This window comes from Vicugna pacos, chromosome 9 (assembly GCF_048564905.1).
Source record: "Vicugna pacos chromosome 9, VicPac4, whole genome shotgun sequence".
NCBI classification, from domain to species: domain Eukaryota; kingdom Metazoa; phylum Chordata; class Mammalia; order Artiodactyla; family Camelidae; genus Vicugna; species Vicugna pacos.
In genome coordinates this window covers 15,464,769-15,474,090 of record NC_132995.1, presented here as the reverse complement: position 1 = coordinate 15,474,090, position 9,322 = coordinate 15,464,769, and the positions used below count along the sequence as shown (strand labels likewise).

At 52.7% G+C, this 9,322-nt stretch overlaps 1 protein-coding gene across 1 annotated transcript; it reads right to left on the bottom strand.

Moving 5' to 3' along the window:
- Nucleotides 1–4,565: 4,565 nt before the first annotated feature.
- SBSN (suprabasin) lies at nt 4,566–9,003 on the bottom strand. Its single transcript, XM_072967214.1, has 5 exons — nt 8,184–9,003; nt 7,212–8,021; nt 5,786–5,851; nt 5,633–5,677; nt 4,566–4,751 (listed from the first exon to the last, which is right to left on the bottom strand). The coding sequence occupies exons 1-5, from the start codon at nt 8,934–8,936 to the stop codon at nt 4,728–4,730; spliced, it is 1,698 nt and encodes a 565-aa protein (XP_072823315.1). The 5' UTR covers nt 8,937–9,003; the 3' UTR covers nt 4,566–4,727.
- Nucleotides 9,004–9,322: the final 319 nt, after the last annotated feature.

Here is a 9,322-nt window from a genome sequence, read left to right as displayed (position 1 = left end):
TCTATGTTCTACCTCCTGGGAAAAACTGCCCTCAGACGTCTCTGGACCAGAGGGGTCACTTTAAATCAGCCTTAAGGCATGTTAATTACATACCTGTTGTGAACAGAAACAGAAGACCAGATGCTTTCACAAGCATGATCTCGTTTAATTTTCACCATCACCTCGAGATATAGACGTTATTCCCATTTTACAGGTGAGGTAACTGAGGCCTAGAGCTGTTACACACACACGAGATCATATACAAGATCATGGCAAAATGGAGCTGGCAGAATCTGACAGCTTTTTCTCCTACATCACCGTGCCTCCTCTGTTCTTGTCTATAAAATGGTCCATGAGTCTGACATGACTACGTCATGTCCAGGACCCTCTGATTTCAGCTGTTCCCTTTGATGCACTACTGCATTTATTCAGTAAATGTTTACTGAGTGAGCACTCTGTGCCACGCCTGTTCTAGGCACTGGGCATACAGCAAGGAACAAGGTTATCAGTCTCTCTCTCTCTCTCTCTCTCTCTCTCTCTCTCTCTCTCTCTCTCTCTGTCTCCCTAGGGAGCTCACCTTCATTGTGGGGAAGCTGGACAGTAAACAGACCAGGTGCTGGTGTGTCAAGGGAGAAACATATAGTGGGGTGAGGATATAGAGAAGACAGAGGGAAACAGCATGGTCAGGAAAGGGCTCTTTCAGATGTGATATGTGAACTGAGACCCAAAGAAAGTAAGAGAGTGAGTCACGAGGCTATCTGGAGATAGAGTATTCCAAGCTAGGGGGGAACAGCAGTGCAAAGGCCCTGAGGCAGGGGGCTGCTTACTCTATTTGAGAAACACTGTGACTGGAGCAAGGGGGGATGGGAGGAGTTGAAGTCAAAGAGGGAACAAAGCCAGATTGTGAGGCCTCGGGGACCATTGCGAGCACTTTGACTCTGAATGAAGTAGAACCTGAATGAAGTGAGCTGAGGAAGGCTGTGATCTGACTCAGGTGTTAACTGGGGAACAGACCAGGGTGGGGACATGGTATGAGGACTACAGAGACCAAGTAGGAGACTTCAGGGGGAGAAAGGAGGTTGACTCAAGTATAGAGGGGAAAAGTAAAAATAAATAAATAAATAAAGTGAGGGAATCCAAAAAAAAAGAGCAGATCATATTTTGAATGCTGCACACAATATGTAGTTTTAATGTCTAATGGCCAAGATAGCTATAATTGTCATCTGCTCAATATTACACAGTACAGAGACATTTTTGAAAGGCAAAGAATTTTAAATTGCTAATTTGTTGGGGAAAATAATTAGGTTTTCAGGCTCATGTCACTATAAAAGAGAGGTAGTGTTCCATGGTTGCGTTGAGCGATAATGGCCTTCAGTTGTATGGTAACTCATGATATATTAAAACCAAGACTGTTATTTGAGCCCCTTACTTTTCTTTTTTTAAATATTCTGATGATTTTATTAACAAGTATTTAATACATGTATTGCGTACCGTATATAGTACGAGGACTGTACAGTACAAATTTATGTTCATAGTTTGACATGACAAAATGTCATTACTGAATTCCCATTGGACTACAGGAGCCCCTTACTTTTCAATTTTTATAACCTGATAATAAAATGAAATATCAACTTCCACAATAAAATTTCTAAAAGGCAAAAGAAAAAGAGTATAGAGGGGAGATGAGATCTTGGGTGTGGGTGATGTCTTTGCTCCCTTCTCTGGAGTCCTGGGCCTCAGGCTGACATCTGCTGGCTCACTGTGTTCGCAGGGCCTGACCTGGAGCCTCAGACTGACCTGGAGTTCAAATCCCGGCTCGACCAGTTACTTAAGATCACCACCACGTCGTCTTAACACATCTGTGCAACAGGTTCCTTGTTTGTAAGAGGGGTGAATACGAGGATTGCATGAGGTAACACGTGCAAAGAGCTTAGAACAGTGCCTGGCACTTGGGAGCACTCAATCAATATGTGTTCTTGTAAGACTGTTGGAATACTTCCCTGACACTTGTTTAATTTTGAGACTCAGACACGGCTGCACAGGCACCTTGTGAAAGGCGCAAAGGCAGAAACTTACTTTTCAAGAGGACTTAGTTGAAGTAGCCCCTCACCCTCCCTAGGGTCCCCAGGGAGCATGTCACCTCTCAAGCAGAGACCCCCAGCAGGGAAGCGCTCGGACCAGGAGCCAGCCTTTACTATCTGCTAGCTGGGTGGCCTCCGTCGACTCTCTCCCTTCTCTGAACCTCAGCTTCATCATCTCTAAGAGGGGTAATCATGATGCCTGCGTCAGGGGAGGTTGGGAGGGTGGATGAATCACGTCTTCACCTAACTGCTTAGCAGAGTCCGCGCCCAGTAAAAGATGGCTGTGAGAGTCCCACCCATCTCCCTGTCCCTCTGCATCCTTAGAACTGGCCTCCTCTCTTTCCTGCTCCCTGGCCTGGCTCGGCCTGGCTGTCTCAGGTGCCTAGTTCTTGCTCACTCTTGTCCCAAGGCCTTTCCCAAGTCTGCTCAAGCCAGTAGCCTCTGCTCTACGAGTTACCAGAAACTTTGTGCCCAGCCTCAACCCCTCCTCTAGAACCTCTTAGTCTAGGGAGAAATGGAAATGGAATCGGTAAATACATAATTACGGTTTGTCACAACACTGGAAAGACCAGGATGCATGCTATGAGAAACAAGTGTGGCCCTTCATGCAGGTTGGGTGAGACCAGAAAGGGAAAGAGAGGCTGGGAGCATGTTCCCGCAGAGGGACCAGCACCCCAGGCCTCAGGGCAGGAGTGAGCCACCTGTGTTTTACCCTTCAGATCCGGCTAAGCTCTTCTTTTCCAGAAGCCTCCCAGGATTGACCCCCAGCTCACACAGATTGTCCCATATCTCTCTGGAACTTTTGAGAACCCAGCCAAGCAAACCCAGCAAGAAAATGGGCATACAAATGAACTCAATGAAAGCTTTTACTTTGTGAAAGAATGAATCCCTTCTCAAAAGGGATTCCTCTAGTCCAGGTGAAATGATGCCCAGAGAAGACTATCAGTACATGTGTGGTTCGCATGAATGCTTCCATTCATTGAAATACAGGAAACAAACAGCTGCAATTTACTTTGAATTGCATGGAAAATGTATTGGCACGTGGCTAGATGGCTAGGTGGGTGATGGGTGGCTGTGAGATAAAGCAAGCAGAGTCAGATATTAGTGGTAGAATGTAAGTGGTGGGTAGGCAGGTAGTCACTGGAAAATTCTTTCATCTTTGCAATAAAATGTTGCAGGAGGAGAGAAGGAACATAGGTGATTAAAATGGTGGTATTCTACAAATAAGGCAAAACGCAGTGAATACAAAGTGTCAAGAACATCGCCTTTACAGGGCGCATCAGGCCCCTCCCCTCCCTGGTGTGTCCTTTACTGACGCTCCTTTGTGGTTGTTTTCATATTCTGTTTGTATGCCCTGTCGCCCCAGGAAGCCTGTAAATTCCCCAAGGGCAAGAACACTGTCTCTTATTTCTGATCTCACGATTGATGGAATTTGGGAGCTGGAAGCCATGTTTGTAGTCCTCTCCTGCAGACACCCGCCCCCTTTACACGGGAGGAAAGTGTGGCCCCAAGAAGGGAAGGGTGCTGCCTGCAGGCACCCGGTCCTGTTGGAATGGAGGTCTCCCAGCACTCAGGCCCGTGCCTGGCAAGTGCTCTGGAGACTTCATAGGCAACTTGTGAAAGGTCAGGTTCTGGCAATAGACAGGCCTGCTGCTTTCTCATGGGTTACCCCGGGCAAGTGCCCTGGCTCCTCTGAGCCCTAGTTTCCTCATCTATACAATGGGGATCATAAGAGAACTTCTGCTTTTGGGCTGTGAGAGGCTTAAATGCTTACAGAGAATGAACAGGCCTTCACACGGTACCTGGAACCTACTAAGCAGCTGCTGTCATTCTTCCGGGCTTTGAGCTGCCGATAGGTCAGAAAACTGGGCGCACGTACCTCTTTCCTCTCTCTTTCTTCACTGACTCCCCTCGCTACTGAAATGAAGCAGGAAAAGACTTCTGGGTTTTCAGAACAGCCTTGGTAGCCCTGGGCTGTTTCTCCCTCCATTTACCATGTGATCTCGGTCACATTTCTTAACTTGCATGAGCCTCCGTGTGCTTCTCTATAAAATGGGGCAATAGCAGGACCTCTTACCTAACTGGATGGTTGGGAGGATTCGGTGATGTCATGCATGTAAAGCACAGGGAGCCTCGCACGCCTTAATTGCACAATACACACAAGCTACTATTGTTATTCCTTTGGTGCCACACCCCTGGATGAGGATGCTACCCCCGTGGGCTTCACCAGGGTCCCTGCCCTCTTCTCTGATGCTTTGGCCCCCATACTGGCTGGGGCAGCTTTCCCTGCACAGATGTCCCTCCCAAAGCCGAGCATGAACTTCGTACTAATGAGGCATGGCTTGTCCCCATAACCGCCCTCGGAGATCTGATCAGCCTGAAATCTACAGTTCAACCCATCCTGTGCATCAGATCCCACGACCCACAGCTCCTTCAGCAAAGTAGCAAGAGAAGAAAAGACAAGCCTTCCTCCAACCCCTTCTTAGGAAGCACCGTGGACCATGATGAGAGTACCGGGGGTTATATTTATTCACAGATCTAAGTACAGCCCCGTTCAGGGACTCCAGAAATCTTTCCCCGCCCCCCACCCCGCCCAGCTCCTTCAGGTCACTTCAGATGATGTGACAACAGGAATGTCAGTCTGTTCAACATGGCCAGTTCATCAGTTTAGGGAATGATGTTGGTGATGCTCTGGAAGAGAGAAGGAGAGAGGGAGGGAATGCAGGGCACATAGCCACGAGCCCTCTGCCCTCACACCCTGTAGAGAATGACAGGGAGGTTGGCCACTCTGGCTTTGGGGTCACCTATTTTCTGGGGACTATCTTAAGCAAGGTGGTACCTGTATGCAGGAAGAACAGGGAGCCAGCCCTCCCAGGTGGAGGTGCCGGGGGCCTCTGCAGGAACTGAGAAGCCTTGTCTGCTCTGCCTGAGAGGCTCTCCTGCCACCTCTATAGCCCAGGAATAAACAAGGATGTGCCCTTGGGTTCCAGGCACTGTCCTTAGGGTTGTTACGCAGCCTCACCCTTCTGCCCCAGTCTCAGGCAGCTGAATATACTGCATGCAAAGAAAAGAACTAGGACTTAATTTTGGGCCTAGAGAGGGGACAGGGATCTTACAGGAGCCTTTATCCTGGAGAGGGGTTGGAGGGCCAACCAGGGGGAGGACGGAGATGCAGTTTCCCGCCACCTAGCACTCTGCCGCCAGGTAGCAGGGCCAGGGCAGCAGAGGGTCCACAGGTAGGGAGGGAGTCTGGCAGGGAGATATCAAGGGGAGATGCTGGGCACAGGGAGGGGAGGGTTTCAGCAGCCCCTCCCTCCCTGGCTCCTAGATGCACACGGGCCCCTGGAGATTTTTTCTGCCTCGGGGAGGGAGGGGACGGAAAGAGCCCATAAGGTGACAGCAGGATGTGCAGGGCCCAGAACAGTGAGGCAGGAAGGCCAGAGCTGGGAAATGCGTTGGATGGTCTCCGCAGAGGCTGAGAGTCTGTCTACAGTGCAGTTGTCTGGCAACAGGAGACGGGAAGGGGACATGAGAGCATCTCCCAAGCAGGAAGTAGCAACGTGGACACTCACCTTCCACAGAGTTGGAAAGTCGATGAAGGGCTTGTTGACCGAAGCCTGAAATTCAAGGACAAGAGGGTCAGTCCCAGCGTCTGTCCCACCACCATCGGAGGAGAGCCTCCCCTCCTCCCACCTCCAAGTCCGCGCTGTGCTCGGGAGACTTACTCCAGATGTTAAGGTCGTGGTTGCGACCCCTCCGTGCTGGCCTGTGGATCCGCCTGGATGACCGCCCTGTGGACGAAGCCTGGATTCATTACAACCCCTCAGCCCTTGAGGGTCTCCCAAGTCCCTTTTCCCTGGGGGCCGGCTGGGGCTGGGGCGGGAGGCATAGGCTACCAGAAAGGTCCAGAAAGAAAACTCAGAGCCCATGTAGCTGTGGGAACTCTGTGAGAGGTGGGAGGAGAAGCCAGGAAGGATGCCTGCCCCTGCTGACTCGTCTTCCCTTGATTCCCTTTGATTTTAGTTATGAGATGTTCTTAGTTGCTGAGAAGGGGCCTGCCTGGAGAGGGAGCCCAGAGGAGCCACATGAATACCTGGACAGGGTTTCACCTCAGCCCTGACCTCAGAGCTACCCCTTCTACACACACTCTAGCCTGATCCCTAACTCGGGTTGATCCTCTCCTTAATCCTGTCCCCAGGCACTGAGCAAGGCCTCCCCCACCGCACTGCTGCTGCCGGCCTCGGATCCCCAAACAAACCTCCCTCTCTGGTCTCTGTTCGGTGAGATCTCCCATCTGACTCAGAGCTCCCTCCCTTACTCTGCACACTTTCTCCATAATTCTTTCCTCCCCACCCACCCATCCCTGGCTCCCTGGCTGGCAGCCCATGTGGCTATGGGCTTGAGACCTGGAGAGATGGTGTCCCAGAGACTCCTCATGGAGAGTGGAGGATGGGGAACTGAGGCCAGCAGGAGTCAGCCTCTCCTGGCCTCCGGGATCTGTTCCCTCTACCTAAGTGGGGATCAGGAATCCTCCAGAAGGCCTCCTCTGATGGGGCAGCATAGAGGAAGAAAAAGAACCCTGACTTGGAATTGGCCAAAGCTGAGTGCTCACCCCGTGACCTTGGCAAACCCTTAAACCCCACTGAGCTTCTGTTTCCTTATCTGAGAATCAAAGAGTCAGCAGCCTCACCCTGGCTACCTCAGAGGCTTCTCAGGAAAATTAAACAGAATAGGGCTTATCTCCAAAAGCTATTCCTCAAGCTTCCTCTGATGCTCTGGGTTTTCTCAACACTCATTCTCTCTGCAGTGTAATAGATCCTGGCCTCGGCAACTTCTTTCTGTTCCCAGGAGAGGCTGCGTGTTCCTCCCCTTAGATGTCATTAATGAGGAAGACAGCTCCCTGAAGCGGGGCTGGGGCCCGTCCACACTCTCTGACAGGGCTTTGCGAAGAAGATGGCTTAGTCTGTCTGACCAGCTAACCACCAGCTCCGTTTTAAGGGACATGGAGACTGAGAAGGAGGACACAGTTCCATAGCTGCCCAAGCTTCTGTCACCAAATGATGACTACCTAGGCTCCCCAAATGTCCCAAGGGTTTAACCTCTCCCTCCCCCAACACCCTTATCCCCATTATCCCACCCTTGTTCACCTACATTCAGCGGCTGTTTGGCCTCCTTGCCGGCTTGGTTGACCCCATTATGAACATTCTGCTGCAACCTGTCCTCCTCCTTCCCGGCCTGGCCAGCAGCTTGGTGGACACCTTGGCCAAGTTTCTCCGCTTCCTTTCCAGCCTGGCCAGCAGCGTGGTTGACCCCTTGGCCAAACTTCTCTGCCTCCTTTCCGGCCTGGTTGACCCACTCCTTCCCAGCCTGGTTGACCCCAGGATGAACACTTTGGACTATTTTGTCTCCCTCTTTCCCAGCCTGCCCAGCGGCATGATGGATGCCCTGACCAAACTTCTCTCCCTCCTTCCCAGCCTGCCCAGCTGCATGGTGGATGCCCTGACCAAACTTCTCTCCCTCTTTCCCAGCCTGCCCAGCGGCATGGTGGATGCCCTGACCAAACTTCTCTCCCTCTTTCCCAGCCTGCCCAGCGGCATGGTGGATGCCCTGACCAAACTTCTCTGCCTCCTCCCCAGCCTGCCCAGCGGCATGGTGGATGCCCTGACCAAACTTCTCTCCCTCCTTCCCAGCCTGCCCAGCTGCATGGTGGATGCCCTGACCAAACTTCTCTCCCTCCTTCCCAGCCTGCCCAGCGGCATGGTGGATGCCCTGACCAAACTTCTCTCCCTCCTTCCCAGCCTGCCCAGCGGCATGGTGGATGCCCTGACCAAACTTCTCTCCCTCTTTCCCAGCCTGCCCAGCGGCATGGTGGATGCCCTGACCAAACTTCTCTGCCTCCTCCCCAGCCTGCCCAGCGGCATGGTGGATGCCCTGACCAAACTTCTCTCCCTCTTTCCCAGCCTGCCCAGCGGCATGGTGGATGCCCTGACCAAACTTCTCTGCCTCCTCCCCAGCCTGCCCAGCGGCATGGTGGATGCCCTGACCAAACTTCTCTCCCTCCTTCCCAGCCTGCCCAGCTGCATGGTGGATGCCCTGACCAAACTTCTCTCCCTCCTTCCCAGCCTGCCCAGCGGCATGGTGGATGCCCTGACCAAACTTCTCTCCCTCCTTCCCAGCCTGCCCAGCGGCATGGTGGATGCCCTGACCAAACTTCTCTCCCTCTTTCCCAGCCTGCCCAGCGGCATGGTGGATGCCCTGACCAAACTTCTCTGCCTCCTCCCCAGCCTGCCCAGCGGCATGGTGGATGCCCTGACCAAACTTCTCTCCCTCCTTCCCAGCCTGCCCAGCGGCATGGTGGATGCCCTGACCAAACTTCTCTCCTTCCTTCCCAGCCTGCCCAGCGGCATGGTGGATGCCCTGACCAAACCTCCCTGCCTCACTTCCCGCCTGGTTGACCCCATGATGGACCCCATGAATCACTTCGTCTGCCTCCTTCCCAACCTGTCCGGCAGCGTTGTTGACCCCATGGGCAAACTTCTCTGCTTCCTTTCCTGCTTGTCCGACGCCACTGTTGAGCCCATGGGCTACCTTGTCGAAGCCGTGGTTGAGCCCCTGGATGCCCTTGTCCAGCTCCTTGCCGGCTTGGTTTCCCATGCTGCTAAGTCCATTAAAAACTTTCTCCACTTCCCTTCCAGCTTGAGTGATTCCATTATTGATGCCTTCCAGGGCCTTGCCCACCTCTCTCTCTGCATTGCTCAGCCCTCGGTTGATCCCTTCAATGACCTTCTCAATGGGGTCATCCTTGACCGCCCATCCAGGCAGGGCTCCCAACAGCAGCAGGAGGGAGCAGGAGCTGACCACGCTGGCAAGATGCATATTGTTGGGGAAGTGGGGAGGGTGCAGAGAGGAGCCAGGGAGGCAAAGCTGCTATTTATCCTATGCCTGCCTTCCTCTTCTCCACCCCTCATGACTCAGTTACCACTGGGAGGCACTGACTTGATCCCCAGTCAGGGAGGTATTTCCCAGGGAGATTTGGGGTTGAGCAATGAAGAGGAGGAGGAGGAAGAGAGGGTGAGTCATGAATGGAGAAGACTCACGTGGCATCTTTGCTCCTTATCAGGCTCAGGCCCTCCACCCCAGAGCCCAGATGTCTTCCCTTCCAACCACCTCCTCTTTTCATTCCTCACCCACTCTTTAGGCCTCCTCTCTCCCAATTCCACCCCACCTTCAATCACCCTTCGTCCCTGGGACCCAGGCCTGGT

What these genes read in the sequence shown, in the direction of transcription:
- SBSN (XM_072967214.1), bottom strand. Translation starts at nt 8,936, where the DNA reads ATGCATCTTGCCAGCGTGGTCAGCTCCTGCTCCCTCCTGCTGCTGTTG. An exon ending in AGGCCAAACAGCCGCTGAAT is followed by an intron (nt 5,852 to 7,211) that starts GTAGGTGAACAA and finishes CTTCGTCCACAG; the next exon opens with GGCGGTCATCCAGGCGGATC. An exon ending in CCACGACCTTAACATCTGGA is followed by an intron (nt 5,678 to 5,785) that starts GTAAGTCTCCCG and finishes CTTGAATTTCAG; the next exon opens with GCTTCGGTCAACAAGCCCTT.